General features: G+C 42.8%; 1 protein-coding gene across 1 annotated transcript in view; it reads right to left on the bottom strand.

Moving 5' to 3' along the window:
- Positions 1-2,194: 2,194 nt before the first annotated feature.
- Positions 2,195-17,335, bottom strand: part of TTL (tubulin tyrosine ligase) — a 31,607-nt gene continuing 16,466 nt past the window's right edge. Inside the window, exons 4-7 of the mRNA XM_040623202.1 lie at positions 16,654-16,789; positions 15,485-15,754; positions 8,319-8,462; positions 2,195-5,735 (exon numbers count right to left, since the gene is read on the bottom strand). Of these exons, the coding sequence (XP_040479136.1) occupies positions 5,621-5,735; positions 8,319-8,462; positions 15,485-15,754; positions 16,654-16,789 (665 nt within the window). The 3' untranslated portion in view covers positions 2,195-5,620. The remainder of the gene's footprint in view (positions 5,736-8,318; positions 8,463-15,484; positions 15,755-16,653; positions 16,790-17,335) is intronic.

The following is a 17,335-nucleotide window of genomic DNA, read 5'->3' as shown; positions in this document are numbered from 1 at the left end:
GTTTGTGTGTGCATTGGGCATGCCAGGAAGGCTTGTGTAGATCCTCCTGGTCATACAGAGGTAAAAACAGGGAATTCAGGGTGCCTGGGTGGCTCAGTCTGTTAAGTATCTGACTCTTGTTCTCAGTTCAGGTCTTGATCTCAGGGTTGTGAGTTCAAGCCCTGTGCTGGGCTCCATGCTGGGCATGGAGCCTACTTAAAAAGAAAAAAAAAAAAAAAAAAGCTGAGGGAATTCACATCTCCGCAGGCATGCACACAGCCCTATACATGTGTGTGGCCTTCTATGTTCTTCAGAAACTTTTCAAAACTTCCAATGGATATCTCATGTCCCATCTTTTCCTAAGTTTTTTGGTCAGTTTGTTTGTTCCAACTCATAGCCATTTCAGGAAGTTGAGGTGTTAAATAATTGCTGCTGATTATTTTTAATAAACTCACCTAGGGAAAAGGTTGTTCACACTGTGCACACTTTGAGAAATATCAAAGACAAGCCCTGAGATGAGGACTTACATGCAACTGCCAGACAGGTCAAGTGACAATTCACTGGGAATGGGGCTTTTTGGAGGAGCTCCAACTCCACTCTGTACCCTCCAATTGTTGCTAGACTCCTGGGTTTCACCAGGATTGTGGGGCTTTTCATTTCCAAGGCTATCATGGAGCTAGGAAAAGGGGGATGAAAATAGTGTGAATTAAAACATCACAAAACTTGCTGTTCTTACCCAGGTGGAACCATTTTTTCTTTAATAAACATTTCTGGATGGTGGCAAGCCTTTGGTTAACTTCTAGACAGTTTTTGCCAGTGTCCCCATCACTTCCATGGAGAGAGGATTTTCAGAGGTTTTACCCTGCTATTCTCACTGATGTCCTCTCTTGTGAATTTTGAAAAGGAATTTTGCTTGCAGCAATCAAGCAGTGCCAAGTGTCCCCTGGGACAGGGGCTCATTTTCCTTTGCCCTTAGGGCTGCTTTGGGGGATACATCTTTAAAATACCACTGAGCCTCTGCGGCTATGGGATAACTTCAGGTTCTTTAAGAAGGGGTAGCTACTGACAGCAAGCAGGACCAGAAAGGGGACCAGCCTCTAAGAGAAGTCCTCCAAAGGCTTTGAACCTGTCCACTCTCAGGATCCTAAGTAGTTTCCTGCTTCGTCCATGTCTGCTTCTCCCTGCACCCTGCCCATGCAATCTACACTGAGTCTGGTAGGTGTGCGCCATATCATATCAGAAACCTGTCTGGAGCGCTTAAGCCAGGGTTTCCATTTGTGGAAGGCCTCATCTCTGTGCCAGAAGTATGTTTATGGAGCGAAAGCAGCCATACATGGGAAAGAAGTCCAAAGCATTCAGCCTCATCACACAGGAAGTTACAAGTTAACTACAATTTACATAAATGATATTAAATGCCTGAGGTGTGTGAGACTTATAGGTACTTATATACGTGGCCTTAGTGAACTCTTAGGACTTCATGGCCTTCGGGGTGATTGTAGAATCATTTCAGAAGCTCCTCAACCTCCTCCCCATTTTTTTTTTTTTTTTTTAAGATTTTATTTATTCGACAGAGATAGAGACAGCCAGTGAGAGAGGGAACACGAGCAGGGGGAGTGAGAGAGGAAGAAGCAGGCTCATAGCAGAAGAGCCCGATGTGGGGCTCGATCCCATAACACCGGGATCACGCCCTGAGCCGAAGACAGACGCTTAACCGCTGTGCCACCCAGGCGCCCCTCCTCCCCATGTTTGAAGCACACATAATGCTTTCTCATAACCATGGGTCCCACCTGACCATCTATCTGTATCATGATTCAGATAATACACAAGACATGTAAGAGAGGGACTGGATTTTGGCAGCTGAAATTATTTCAATGCTTCACCTTAGAGGAGCTCTTTATAGTCTCAAAGGACAATCTGTTGGCTTACGTATTGAGTAACATGCTACGTCAGCAAACAATAGCCACATCTGGCTTGTGTTTATATGGCTTATGAACTAAGTTTGTTTGTTGTTGTTGCTGTTTTAGGAGTTGGTTAAAAAGAAGAAGAACATGCAACAAAGAACCTGTTTGGTTTGCAAAGCCTAGAATATTTACGAATCTGACCCTTTCCAGAAAAAGTCTGCCTACCTGAGTAACAATCATGGATCCAAATAACCAGTGATATGCCAGGACAGTCAACCACCATGATAAGATGAGAGAACCAAAGGGCACAAAAACACTTGAAATATTACTTTAATGCTCTGGGCATTTTAAACATTCATAAAATCACCTTATTTCAGAAGTCATTTTCTCTTAGGTACAGATTCTGTGTCCGGGTCAGAGACAAGTGTATCACTGAATTTTCTCCACAGCACCCACGTGCTGCAGGGGACCTACTCTGGCCCCTGGTCTTCTCCAGCAGAGTCCCCCCCACACCCACAACAGGGCTGGATCCACACCTGCTTGACACAACCTTGGTTGTCAATGAAAACACACTGCGTAGCTTTGCTGCTGCTTGCAGATTCTGCGGATCCCATACATTTCCGACACTACCAGATATTCCAAGTCTGGGATAACTATCCTGAGGCGCTAGTGAAACAGCAGGTCAGCCGGTAAGCGTGCCAGCACCTGCTCCATTGCATCATACAGACACTGAGGCACTTCAATGTTCTGGGTAAAATCGAGTTTATAATTACCACAGGCGTTAAGAGGAAGGGAAGGAAGGGGCTTTTCTCTCAATAATTAATACCCTTAACACATATTTAGCCGATTTATAAATTCCTGTCTGTTTACATTTGTTGTCACAGCTTCACAAACTGTTTAAGGAAAGGAAAGCACGTCTGAGTGCACAAATGCTGGGACAAGAAGCAAAAAGAGAACATGCTTCAACAGCAGTTGTTTGTATCCTGACTACGTAGGTCAACATACTGACCAAAAACATGGTCATTCTTAAAGAAATGCCTGTCCTTCCAAAAGGAACTTTTTAAAAAAGTCCTAGGCCTTATTTGATTATTCTAAGGTAACAATGTGTTTGTCCTTCCTTCTCAAGCAGTGGTTCAAGGCATCTCAAAGCACACTGATGCCTGAGGTTCTGATTTAATTGGTCAGAGGTGGGAGAGAAAGGAAGGCTGTAGAAACCAACATTTTTAAAAAGCTTCCCAAGTGATTCCAGCATATAGTCAGCACTGAGGACCTTGGTCCCACAGGTTCTTGAGTCTTCCTAATCTCACCTGTCCTCACTAAAAGTCCTTGAGGTAGTCCCCGGGTCAGGCAACTATCTGTTCCATGAGATAAGACACTAAGGCACAGAGACGATCATAGGTTCATCTCACACTGTGCGGCCAAAAGACACTGCCAAGACTGGAATTAACATCTCCAAATAAAGAACACCTTCTCCCCCAGCTACTGGCGACACGTACGCATACTGCACGTATAAAGACTAACTGAGGAGCAAGGCATGACCATCTGTGCCAAGGGTATCATGGAAGGGTATGGAATAGTTCTGAGCCAACCATCCCACCCGATCAAAAATAAATGTATAAAATAGATACGTATTTGAAACCATGTGAGGAGTGAAGCAGAACTTTCTTTTTAAAGCCTTACTTCCCTCACATATATGCCAATGATTTAGGTTTCTTAGAAGATCCATCAAAATCCATGGACTTGCAACATCTAAATTCTTAGCTCTGTCACTGTAAGAGCTGGAAAACTCTCAAATGTCCCTTTAATTTAGGTCGAAAAGATCATTACAAATCTACGTTCACGTGTGGTAGCACGACAAAAACCTCCATGCTTTCCCTGTCACCAGTCCACAGAGACTTCCCAAGGACTCAGTACCTCGCACTTTCTAGATGGGTGTGCACCTTGTCATGATCTGCTCAAAGTCCCCAAGCGCTAATCCAACAGTGCTGGGCTTCCACGATTGACTTTCACTGCTGACTGTTTTATTTTGCTCTGGATGCAAACTTCATTATCTGTATTCTGGGTAACCAGAATATTTTGTAATTCCAAATTCACAGAAGAGCCAAACCAGTTGGGCCTTTCTCCTCCACCCCGACATAATGCCACCACATCCTACACCCACTGCTGCATCTATCAAATACTCCTTATTCCTTTCTTCACCATAAGCTCCCACATCTCATCATGCTTCAGGAGGCATTGCTCTTTTCTCTTTTTAGAAAAGTCTCCCCGACTGCAGAACTGTTGTCTGGTGCCACATAGAAAGAGTAACGGAGCACACATATACACAAAGGAAGAACACAGCACATACTGGACAGGAGGCCTGCTGTGGTTCCCAGTACATTCTAAGAAGGACCTGTTCATTCAGCTCACGTTGGAACACAAGCAGCATCTTGTTCTTCCCACTGCCAGTGATGTAGCCTCCTGAAAAATCTAAAGAATATTTGAGCCAGTAAGTGGAAAACTACACCTAACAGGACATATTTGTTGACTTATACAATGCTGTGTGGAGCTCTGAAACCACGTCTTTCCCATTTTAGGAGACTCCCCCATTCAGGCCAGACATACACTCATTTTAGCCCCACGCCCTGGTGTAAAGAGGCACAAGCAGGCAGAGAATCCTCCCTGGAACAAAACCCGCCCTTCCAGCTCCTGCAGAAGGTGCTTGGAGGGCAAGAAAATGGAGGAGAGCTACCTGTGTCTGGGGCAGTGCCACCTGGTGGTGGTGGTGGGGTGTGTGTGCGTGGAATTCTACTTCTGCCCCCTAGAGGGGTTTTTACAAAAGTTAAAACAACAAAAAAACGAGCAAAAGGGAACTTTGCAAAAGTGCACGTAGAATTCTGGTTAAAACAAAGGTAACTGAGACTCATCATATTTCAAAGACCCACACACCCAACTACTAAGTAAAGCAAGACATCGTGTTTTTTTTCTCTCTCATGCTTATTTGATGCTTACGGGTTTGCGGCAAACTTGCTGCTTGGTTTCTAAAACATGCACAGAGCAGATCGAGAGCAGCATTTGCTGTTTTGGTGCCCAGCCCACACCAACCCTGACAGGTAGTCGACTGACCAAACGCCATCAGGAACATGATGAGGAAAGCCCCCTTCGCTGTGAGGTGACGCCCAGCACGAAACCAAGGACTGTTGGTGCAGGCTCGTCCAGATTTTCATGGGCAGGGTGTTGTGGAGGGATGGGCAGGGAACACACTGGCAACCTCGAGATGCTATAACACCCAATCCCTGTCCCAGACAGAAGGGTTGCAGCTGGGCATAGAGCTAAGGCACTAAGGCTGCAGCAGGTGGAAAGACACCAACCAACGGGCCAACAGTCTCAACCCCAGGGAGGAGAGGCGCTGCTCCTAATGCTGCCTTAGGATAAACACTGGATTTTTTTAAAGGATGAGAACATAAAATAATCAAATCCCTGTCTTTTCCCCTTAGAAGAATATTTCGCTCTCCCCTCAGAGAAATTTGCTTCAGTTTTCACGTCTCAATAGCAGTGCTGAGAGCGCCACCTGGGAACCCCTGAGCCACCACTCTTTGGGGAAGTTGCCTTTTCTTCTTGTGCTCTCCCTTCCATCACGGCTTTGCCGGTTGCCTGTCCGTCTCCAGTTCCGGCTTGGTACACAGCAGTCCTGACATTTCCCCGTCCCCTGGAGCAGGAGCTCGCGCTTCCTCCGAGGCCGCTCTGAGCACCTCCCCCGGTCACAGCTTGACGAAGGCAGCCGGCTGGATGTGCTGCGGCTCCACGTCGGGCGGCGGGAAGACGCTGGATATGGCTAAGTCCACGATGCCCTGGCACAGTTCTGCATAAAGCTTCCTGAAAGGTGTTTTAAAGAATATCATTGAAGATGTTCGTCAAAGTGCACGTGAAGGTCAATGTTTTTTTCACCAGGACCTGCCCTAGATGTCCCATCTCATGACCGAATTTATAAAACTGGTTTCCATGGTACATACAAATGCTGCACAAAGATGTAGCATCCCCTTCACAAATATTTCTGGAAGGTCTCAGGTGAATAGACAAATAACTCCTGCTCTTACGGGCAGGGAAGACGGGCAATTTCAATAGAGTGTAAGAGCCACCCTGCCTGTCCGTGGTGGGTATACCTGGAGGGAAAGCACCCTCTCAGTGTGGCTGAGGAGACTTTGGGAAAGGCTCTCCAGGGGTGACAAATAAGCTGAGACCTGGGGAATGACTGAAGTCAGACAGTGGATGACAGGGCAGAAAAGAGGACGGAGAGGAGAGAGAGACCCAGAGAGATAGAAGGAGTGGGGAAGAGGGAAGGGAGGAGGAGAGAGAGTGTGTGTTGGGGGAGAGGGGAAGAGGGGCTGTGCCAATGGAAGGAGTAGTGCACACTGAGAGTGGATTTTACTGGGGCAAGAGCAGAAGACGAGAACCCCGTTAGAAGGCTCTCTGCAAAAGCCTCCACGGTGATGGAGGGCGACCTGTGGGAGAGCGAGGGCAGTGGGCGGGGGGACAGCAGAGGACTGCCAAGGCTGGAGACTGAGCTGACGAGGTCCCAACGTGCAGAACCTGAGGGTAAAGGAAAGAAGGAGGCTGGATCTCGGTCAGGATTCCAGCTTAGATTCTGTGGGGAGGGGAGGTGGACATTCATGGAGATGAGCGAGTCTGGGGCAGGGGTGCCTCTCAGACATCCACAGACATCCCTGCAGGACGCTGGGCAGGCAGGTGCAGACGCTGGTCTGGAACTCGGGGCTGTTGAATAAGATCATGTTCAGAAAAAGCGTAGCGGAGAGAGAAGACAAACACCCAGGGCTGAGGCACTGACGGGGTCCGCCAATCTTGCCCACACCTCCTCAGCCAAACCTTCCCAGTACGGAGTGTGCCTGAAGCCACAACAGAAGAGCATCTCAGCAAGGTGTGAGCAGCTGCCTCAAATGCTGCTGGGAGGTCCAGGGATGTCCGCACAGGAAGGGGCCACTGGACCTGGCAATATGGATTTGGCTGGGGACCCTCAAAGAACAATTTCTATGGGATGGAGGGGGTGGCATCTAGCCCAGAATGGACTACAGCATGGATGAGGATGGAGAAAGAGGAGACAGCTTGAGCAGACACTGCTTTCCAGAGGTTTGGCTGTGACAGGAGCAGGGAGGGGGAGTCACCGGAGCAGGATGTGGCCTCAAGGGAGGGCTCTTTTTCAACAGCTGGGGAAATCTGCTGCATGTGCACATGCTGATGGGAACCATATCCCAAAGAGGGAGAGAGGTGAGAGAGGGTGACATCACGACTGAGGAAGGCAAGGGGACAGGGGACAGGACGGGGGTGGATAGGGCACAGAGCACAAGGGAGGACTGAACCTTTATTGGAAGGACGGGGAAAACAGGCACGCTACTGTGGGTCTGGTGAAGGGAAGACGTGAGCCATCCTGCTCACCCCTCCTTCCCCCTTCCAGCTCAGCTCCAAACAGTGCCTCTCAACTGCAGCCCTTTGCTCAGTGATACTACCTTTAACACCCTTTATCAAGGATAAAGCATGTCCCAGTTTGTAATCTATATTTGTCTGGTCCTCTGTCATACCCACAGTCTCCCTAAGGACAGGGCCGTGTCTCTGCTCGTGACTGTGACCCCCATACCGGGGCGTGGCGGTTGGGGGTACGAACGAGTACTGGTTAGCTGAAGGGACTGCCGAATGAGACGAATCACACCGGCCATGTCACAGCCATTGAGCAAGTGGCAAAGGCCTGGCTGCTACTTGCGTGTTAATGCTGCCCCATGTAGGTCCAGGACCTTCTCCTGAACCTGTGGAAGATCACCTCAGTTCCTCCAAGACGCAGACATGGGGAACCACAAAGGGGTCTTGACCCGATGAAACTGTATCTTTAGAAGAACCAGCAGCATTTGAGGATCATGTCCCGCTGACTTCCCCTTACTTCTAAGGCCTCCATGAGGCTTCCGGGGGCACATTCTGCTCATCTGTGCATCTCCCACAGAACCTGGCATGGGCCATGGTCCCACTGGATGCTATGTCCCCCTTCTGAAGGCTCTCTCCTCCTCTCCATGGTATGTGTGACACTCTTCTCTTACACCCCCCGTCTAGCTCCACTGTCTACCGGGCCTTCTCAGAACACAGGACCCCATTCCCTGAACTGGTCACACAAGACGGTCTCCTCTGACAGTTGTTAGCTTTGTTTGAAACTCCCATAGCAACCACCACCCACCTGAGCACAGACTACTGCTCAACACACATGGCAGAACTGGGTAGGACTGACTCAGCAGACCCCCTGCTAGCCAGGGGCCAGCCAAAGGACATCCTCCCTAACAGCAGTTAAATGGTCTATGCCTGAACACTCCGGTGAGGAGACTCACCACCTTGCCAAGACAGGCTATTCCAACTGTGGAACCAACTTCCCATTTCTTAAAACACAGTGGTGTTCAGGCTTACTGAGCACAAGCTGGGGCGCCGTTGACCTCAATGAGCCAGACCTTCAGCTCCTCGTCCACCATGAAGTCAAAGCCAAAGAGCTGGAAGCTCTGGTAAGGGAGGTGCTTGGTGCTGATGGCAGGCTCCACGCTCATGAGGCAGCTTCTGCGGGGCAAAGAGGGAGAGCTCACTGAGAATGGGTTGGCTGAGGAAGAAGGAACATGGAAGATGTGCTTGGATGATTTTATATCAAAAGTGATGATAAAAAATCCACTTGGACTTAATTCTCTCTTTTATTGATTTTATTTCACTTTATTTTTTAAAGATTTTATTTTGAAGTAATCTCTACGACCAACATAGGGCTCAAACTCACAACCCAGAGGTCAAGAGTTGCGTGCTCCACCAACTGAGCCAGCCAGGTGCCACAATTCTCTTTTAATTACCAACAAATTATTCAAGACACTACTACTTATCAAGCTATTTGTTAGAAAACTCTGCAAATACTCATCTTCCTACAGGTAGGGGCTGCTTTGCTAGCACAGCACTAAGTCACCACAGCCCCTGGAAAGGTGGATTCCTCCAACAGGAGACTGCCGCCATGTTTGTTTGTAATGAATAAAACACTCCCATGCATTGTTGCCGTGTAAAAGAAATGGACTACCATTTGGTGGTAAAGAGAATTTGCAGTGAAGTTGGCCTTATTCATTACTTTCATTAGCTCCAGTTCTAATGCCAAATTATTACTAATTAAAAGATTTACATATTAAAATACAAAACAGAATTAGTATTAACATCAACTATTGTTCAAAAAAATTGGGAAAAAAAAACACAAAAAAGTTGAACATGAACCTCAGAAACATACTGAGTTAATACATGAGATCTAAGGTCAGGGCCTAAGGCCAGAATCTTGGACAAGTTTTTTAACCTCTCTTAGCCAAGCTTTGATTTCTTTATCCATAAAGGAAGAGGTAAAAATAATACCTAGTCCTAGTGCTGGGATGGTTCAATGAGATAATTACGTAAAGAACTTACAAGGGCGCCTGGGTGGCTCAGTAGGTTAAGCGTCTGCCTTCCACTTAGGTCGTGATCCCAGGGTCCTGGGATTGAGCCCCGTGTCGGGCTCCCTGCCCAGTGAGGAGTCAGCTTCTTCCTCTCCTTCTGCCCCTCACCGCCCCGCTCCCCCTTATGCTCTCTCCCTGTCAAATAAATAAATAAAATCTCTCTAAAAAAAATAAATAAAAATCTTACTAATAATAAATCACTGTTTTCTAGAATAACCATCCCAGAAAACCTATGTCATTTGTGTTTTATGCAGATCTTCCCTGACTTTTTCCCTCAACTTAATGTTGGGGCAAAATATCTATTTTAGTAATATGTTATGATGACTCTAAGATTACCAGAAATAGCTTTCCTCCTACACAACTGTATGTTTAGAAGGAAAAATGAAGGAACTGGCTTTCATATGACTAACTCCAAGATGTATCCACACAGGTACGTTTTCACTCATGACTTTAAAGAACTGAGACCTCTCTGAACTTGGAGCCAGAGTCTTGCTCCCTCAACCTCCCTCCACCACTACATTCCCCCACCCCAGCCCAAGCACCAACTTACTTCCCCCCCCCCAAAAAAGGAAAATATTTCTATGTATATGTTTAAACCTTTAAAAGTAATTTTGGGCAGTTAGCCATTTAAGAATCAACTGGAATGAAAATTTCTTCTCTCTTTCATCTTTAACCTGCCCTGGTAAGCCACATATTACTTTTTTTCCCTATAGCTTTATCTCTACTCCATACCTTCTTCAATATTATAATTAAGAAAACTTTTACATTTAATAGAGGCTCATGGTTAAAAAAAGAAGAAGAGAAAGCCCCAACAAAATGAAAGAAACACATAAAGGAAAAACTGAGAGGCAGAAGCAAACCAAAATTAAATATTATTTTTTTATCTGCTAGAAGCTCAAGATTAATAATTCACTTTAAAGAATTGTTTCTCATCACCAGAGACTTTATACAGCATATCTTTTTTCAGCAGGAGTGGGAAGGTAGGGGGAGGCTAACTGCAGGGGAAGAACCATGAGAACCCTTAGGAGCACTTATAGCACCAAAGTAGCAACACTCTCTGAACTGTACAGAACACGGGGGGAGGGGCAAGGTAACAATATCAATAAATCTTTGCCTAAAACAGGAAATCTTTCTTCAGCATACTTGACTTCTCTGGTGTCAGAATTCTAAGCACCTACAATCCGTGAAGAAACGGGACTCTAATTATTATTATTTTTTTAAGATTTTATTTATTTATTCGACAGAGATAGAAACAGCCAGCGAGAGAGGGAACACAAGCAGGGGAGTGGGAGAGGAAGAAGCAGGCTCATAGCGGAGGAGCCTGATGTGGGGCTCGATCCCATAACGCTGGGATCACGCCCTGAGCCGAAGGCAGGCGCTTAACCGCTGTGCCACCCAGGCGCCCCGAGACTCTAATTATTCTTAATGTCAGAATACATTAAGGAAAAAGTCTCAGTCATTGTGATAAGGTGGTAATAACAGAACAGATAACAGACCAACAGAACAGGATGGAGATCCCTAACATAAATGGCCACCTGATTTATAACAAAAGCTCACCAAAATGCAGTGGGAAAAGGCCAGTCTTATGCACAAATGGTCCTGGGTCAATGGGATACCCCATAGAAAAACATGAAACTTGACACATAACAATTCAGGTAGATTACAGGTCTAAAATGTAAAAGATAAAGACCAAGATGTCCATCCATCAACTATAGAAGGGATAAACCCTGTAATAATCACACAATGAAATATTACACAGCAGTATAAAAGGTAAATTACTGCTATATGCAACATAGCATAGCTACAATTGTGAAAAAAGTTGAACATGAAATAGGAAATAGAGTATAATTCCATTTACATAAAATGTAAGAATAAGCAAAAGGAATCTATGATGATAAAAGTCAGAAGAGTGGCTATCTGTGGCATGAAGTATATATTTTGAGGAAGTCCAAGGGAGTATTTGGGGGTGCTGTAAATGTTTTATATCCTGATTCGTGTTATGATCAGCTGAGTGTATGCATAATTAAAAGTTCGCTACACCGTACACTTACAATTTGTGGACTTTACCATATGCATGTTACACCTCAATTAAAAAAAAATCTCTATTGGATTTAGCAAACTATACTAATGAATAACACTAAAAAAATATTTTCAGGCATATTAAGAAACAGGATCAAAAGAAAAAGAAACAGACGACAGAAACAAGACCTATAAAAGTCAGGGGTTGGCTAACTTTTTCTACAAAGGACCAGACAGTAACTATTTTAGGTTTTGAAGGCTACATACGGTCTCTGTTACATATTCTTCTATTTCTAAAAAACCTTTTAAAAATGTAGAAACTATTTTTAGCTTGTGGCATATATGAAAACAAGCTTTAGGTTGGATTGGCCCAGAGAACATCGTTTGCTAACCTCTACCACAGGCAATTCAGATTTCAGACTAATCAAATAGAGATGTTAAAGAATTACCATTAACATGTTCAAGATATTGTAAGACAAGTGGGAGATTTCACAAAAGAATTACAATCTAAAAAGAGTCAAATGGAAATTCTAGAACTTAAAGTATAATACCTGATATCAAGAACTCAACAGATGAGTTCAACAACAAATTTTAATGGCTTTTTCCTTTTTAAACAGGTTTTAACTGCTGAAGAGAGAGATCAAATGATACACATAGCAGAAATGGGAGACAGTGAAAAGGATTGGCATTCATGTAATTAGAATCCCAGAGGAGAGAAGAATGGGACAAAAGCCATAATGAAAAGAAAGGGGCTGTGAATTCCCAAACAAATAAAAGACCTGAAGCCACAGATTCAAGAAGCACTCTAACACCTATGTAATGGAAGCCAGAAGATAATGGTTAGCCATCTTCAAAGTGCTTAAAAAAAAGGAAAAAAAAAAAAGATTCTGCTGATCTAGAAATCTGTTTCCAAAGCAAGTGTCTTTTTTTTTTAAAAGATTTTATTTACTTATTTGAGAGAGAGAGAGAGAGAGAAAGAGAGCAGGGCGGGGGGAGAGAGAGAGAGACACTCAAGCAGACTCCCCATTGAGCGGGGAGCCCAACATGGGCCTTGATCTCACAACCCTGAGATCATGACCTGAGCTGAAGACAGACATTTTTTTTTTTTAAAGATTTTATTTATTATTTATTCGACAGAGATAGAAACAGCCAGCGAGAGAGGGAACACAAGCAGGGGGAGTGGGAGAGGAAGAAGCAGGCTCATAGCGGAAGAGCCTGATGTGAGGCTCGATCCCATAACGCCGGGATCACGCCCTGAGCCGAAGGCAGACGCTTAACCGCTGTGCCACCCAGGCGCCCCTGAAGACAGACATTTAACCAACTGAGAGACAGCCAGGCGCCCCCCTTCTTTATTTTTTTAAAGACACTTGCTGTAAGTATCTTAAAGGTCTCAGGGTCAGAGATTAAGCCCTGCATCAGGCTCTGCCCTCAGCGGGGAGTCTGCCTGAGATTCTCTCTCTCTCCCTCCCCCTCCTTGCCCACCCCTTGCAACATGCTCTCTCTCTCTCTCTCCAAAAAAAAAAAAAAGGAAAAAAAGAACAAGGAAACTGATCCTAGACAAAATTAAGAAAACGCATGAAAGAAAGAGAAACAACATAAAAGGTAAAAACGTACGGGGAAATCTGAATGAATATTAACTAAATCATAATAACGATGATAATGTTTTGTGAGTTTACAATATAGGTAGCATTAATGACCACCCATGTACCCACAGTCCAACTCCTTTAAGCCTTTCTTGGGTCCCTCCTGCTTCTACTTCAGAGATAACCACTATTTTGAATTTTGTGTTTTTCATACCTTCAGTTCTCTATTTTTACCATACATGAACATTCTTCTAAATAACTTAGTTTTGTTTTTCAATTTATATGAACAGAATCAATCCGTATACATCTTGTATACAGCTTATATATTTTGCAATTTTTGCTTGACATTATGTTTAGGTAACACCAGTGAAAATATCCTTCAGGAATAAGGTGACATAAAGACATTCTCAGATGAGTTATTACCTAAAGAACTTCTCTAAAAGAAATGCTAATGTCTGAAGGGAAATAATGCCAGAGAGAAACTTGGAACTTTAGGACTGAAGGAAGAGAATAAAAAAGGCAAATATCCGGGTAAATAAAAAAGAATATTTTTCTCTTTTTATATTTAAAGTGGGTTTCTTGTAGACAGCATACCATTCGGTCTTGTATTTTTTTTTTTAATCTAACCTGACAATCTAACATACAAATAAAAATATATGACTCTTGATAGCAAGAATATTAACATTATGCAGTAGAGATTTCAGTGTACGTAAATGTAATACACACCACAACTATAGAGGGGGAGAGTTAAAGGAACTGTAAGGTTATAAGTTTTCTGTATTTTATCTGAAGTGGTAAATTATTAATTCTAAGAAGGCTGTGAAATAAATATTAGGTATATAAATCATAATCCCTAGAGTAACCACTAAAAAGAGAGAGAGAGAGCGCCAAATACTCAACAGAAAAATTAAAATGGAACTCTAAATAAATTTAAATAATTTTTAAAAGGCAGGAAATGGGGATGCCTGGGTGGCTCAGTCGGCTAAACATCTGCCTTTGGCTCAGGTCATGATCCCAGGGTCCTGGGATCGAGTTCTGCATCAGGCTCCTTGCTCAATGAGGAGGCTGCTTCTCCTTCTGCCTGCCGCTCCCCCTGCTTGTGCGCACACGTGTGCACTCTCTCTCTCTCTGACAAATAAATAAAATATTAAAAAAAATAAAAATAAAAAATAAAAGGCAGGAAATAGGAAAATGAGAAACAAAACCAAAAGGGGGTAGATAGCAAAGAATAAAATAGTATGTGTAAATCCAACCAAACCAATAATTACATTAAATTTAAATGATAAAAACACACTATTTAGAAAGGTAGAGATTACCATATTGGATGTTTTGTAAAGCAAAACAAAAATGAAACCTAACTATATGCTGTCCACCAGAAGCTCACTTTAAATACAGAATGGAATAGGGTAGGATAGAATTAAAGGGACAGAAACATATCAGTAATCAAATAAAGCTGGAGTGGCTATATGAATATCAGACAAAATCTACTTTCAAAATAAGAAATATTACCAGAGGTAAAGACAGAAATTATGTAAGGTTAAAGTGGTCAGTTGCCAAAAAGAGGTAATAATTCTAATGTATATGCACCTAAAGCATCTCCAAATATATGAAGCAAAATAGATAAGTCTAAAGAAGACATAGACAAATCCATAATTATACTTGGAGACTTCAATGTTTTTCCTCTCAATCATGGACAGAACAAGTAGAACAGAAATGCAGCAAGGATATAAAAGACTTGAACAACACTACTAACCACCTTCACCTAATTCACATTTATAGGACACGCAGCCCAACTACAGCAGAATAAACATTATTTTTAGTGCACATGGAACATTCACTAAAATTGGACCATATTCTGGGCCACGAAACAAGCTTTAGCAAATTTTCAAGTATGTTCTCTGGCTATAACGGAATTGAAGTAAAAATCAGTAATAGAAAAATATCTGGAAAATTCCCAGATATTGGGAAATTAAGAAGAATTTCTAAATAACACAAGTCAAAGATGAAATAACAAGGAAAACTAGAAAATATTTTAATAAAATGGAAGTAAAAACAAAAACATAACATAACAAAACCTGTGGGATGTAGCTAATGAGTTTTCTGAGGGAAACGGACAGCATTAAATGCATTTAAAAAATGAACTCTTTCAAATCAGAGATCTAACTTTTTGCCTTAAGGAAACTAGAAAACAAATCCCTCAAAAAAGCAGGAAGGAAATAATAAGGAACATAAACCAAAGAAATAAAAACAACAGAGAAAATCAATAAAACCAAAAAGTAACCTTTTGAAAAGATAAGTAATACTGAAAAGATTAATAATAGCCAAACTGTCCTGGTAAAATAGAGAGAAGATATAAATTACCAATATAAGGAATGCAAGCAGTGACATCATTACAGATCCTATAGATATTGAAAGGATAATAAAGGAATATTACAGACAGCTTAAATAGAATAATTCCTTGAAAGGCACAAACTCCCAAAGCTTCTTCGAGACACATAACCAAAAAAAGATACAATTAAGTTACCTTATTATATGTTTAATTTGTAGTAAGATACTACTTTCCAGGGTAATGTTCAAAGCACTTAGTAGGTACTGATTGAACTCCTCAAAGAACATTTCGTTCCCTTCTTCATACTTTCCATAATTCTTTGAGTACTCCTTTTGAATGCAGTGATTGGTCAAATGGCAGGTTTTGTCTTGGAAATTATCAACATGATATGGTTCTGAAGCAGTCCGAAGCACACCCTCTTTATAGAGGTAGATATTATACTGATGATCCACCAAGACCCAGCTTCTGCAAGTCAACAAAACACAGTTTCACTCAAGTCATCCAAAGTTTCTCCATAGTACATACATCATCACCACACCTTAACATTTTTGGAGGGAAGGAGAGGAAGGAGATAGGTTCTAAAATTCTATGAGGCAAGCCATGGCAATTAGCCAAGATAGTGGATTATCACTGTAATGACGCAATTAAAACATTTTACCAAAAATGACAAGGAGACTTTGATCTGTTCAAAAGCCAGCATTTTGAAGAGATCTGGGTGGGTTGGGTCTAAGGTGTATCCATTAACTTTCCATTTGCTCATCCTGAAGCTGATCTGACAGAGGACTGGTGTTCAAGAAGCAGCAAGTCATTATGAAGACAACAAGAATACAGAATCCTCAACGAGACATCAGCAAGCCACAGGAAAGCTGGGGAGAGGGCTGTTTAGCTTTGGAAGGCACGATACAACCTCTTATTCTATGCCAGGCCCTTTGCTCAGAAAGTTAAAATCCAAAAAGGTATTGAGGTGTGTTTACGAAATCCTTAAAAAATAGAGGACACAAATAATGAAGGACATATTAACTGTGTCTGAAGTACGTGTTTTATGTTCATCTCTCAGATGTGTCTATAAACGAGCCTCATACATTTATACTCTCCTCTTTGGAGCCACAAGTCATTTTGATTAAAGAGAATATATTAAAAAAAGGAAAACCCATAATTTTAATATCGTTTTCTAGAAAGAAAAGAGAAATACTGAAGGAAAAATAGAAAATTAGGTACAGAAGCTCAGTTCTCTTCAGCTGTGCTCAATTTTGGCTACATATTAAACATGGTCAAATACCTCCTCACATTCCATGTTACCCTTATCACCCACCACTGTATTTTTCTCAGATTAGTAACAAAAACTCTGGAAAATGATGCATTACCGAATGTCAAACTTGCGGTGACCTGGTTCCAGAAGCAGAGGGTGCTCAAGGTATTTCTGGATCACGTGCACCTGACCCTGGTTGTCAATGAAGTCCAGAAGCTCTGTAGCCTCCGAGGAGATGAGGATGCCTTCACCTAACAGGGCAAAATTGTAACAGAAATGAGTCCAGTTCTTCCCAAGAGGAAAAGGTCCCTACAAAGCAAGAAGGGAAGTACTGACAGCAGGAGAAAACTGAGAGGAGGCTTCTATTGGCCTGCTCACCCTTCTTCCTCCATCCCGTCACTTCCCCAATCTCTCACATTCTCCCTTCTGCCCACAAGAGCACCAGGGCCATCTAACTCTTTCTTCACAGAGGACTGTAAACACTACCTTGACAGGCTCCAAACATGAAATTTCATTTTTACAGACATTCAAAATAGCCAAGCATCCTAAGTAAATGCCACTTTACTGTTGGCCACTTGGCTACCTGATAAAGACATTAAGGAACCCAGTTCTCATACTATAGATTATAGAAACATCCAGAAAGTTAGGGTATAAACACAGCTGTGGAAGTCAATTCCCTACAGCATTGTAATAGGAAAAATTTGATACATGTAAAGCGTCCATCAACTTTAAATAAATGATACAATATCCTTCTCAACAGCTTTATTGAGATATGTTACATATTATAAGATTTCCCC

The sequence above is a fragment of the Ursus maritimus genome, unplaced genomic scaffold (assembly GCF_017311325.1).
Source record: "Ursus maritimus isolate PB19 unplaced genomic scaffold, ASM1731132v1 scaffold_6, whole genome shotgun sequence".
Classification (NCBI taxonomy): domain Eukaryota; kingdom Metazoa; phylum Chordata; class Mammalia; order Carnivora; family Ursidae; genus Ursus; species Ursus maritimus.
The sequence above is the reverse complement of the archived record's forward strand: the minus strand, read 5'-3'. Positions and strand labels throughout refer to the sequence as shown.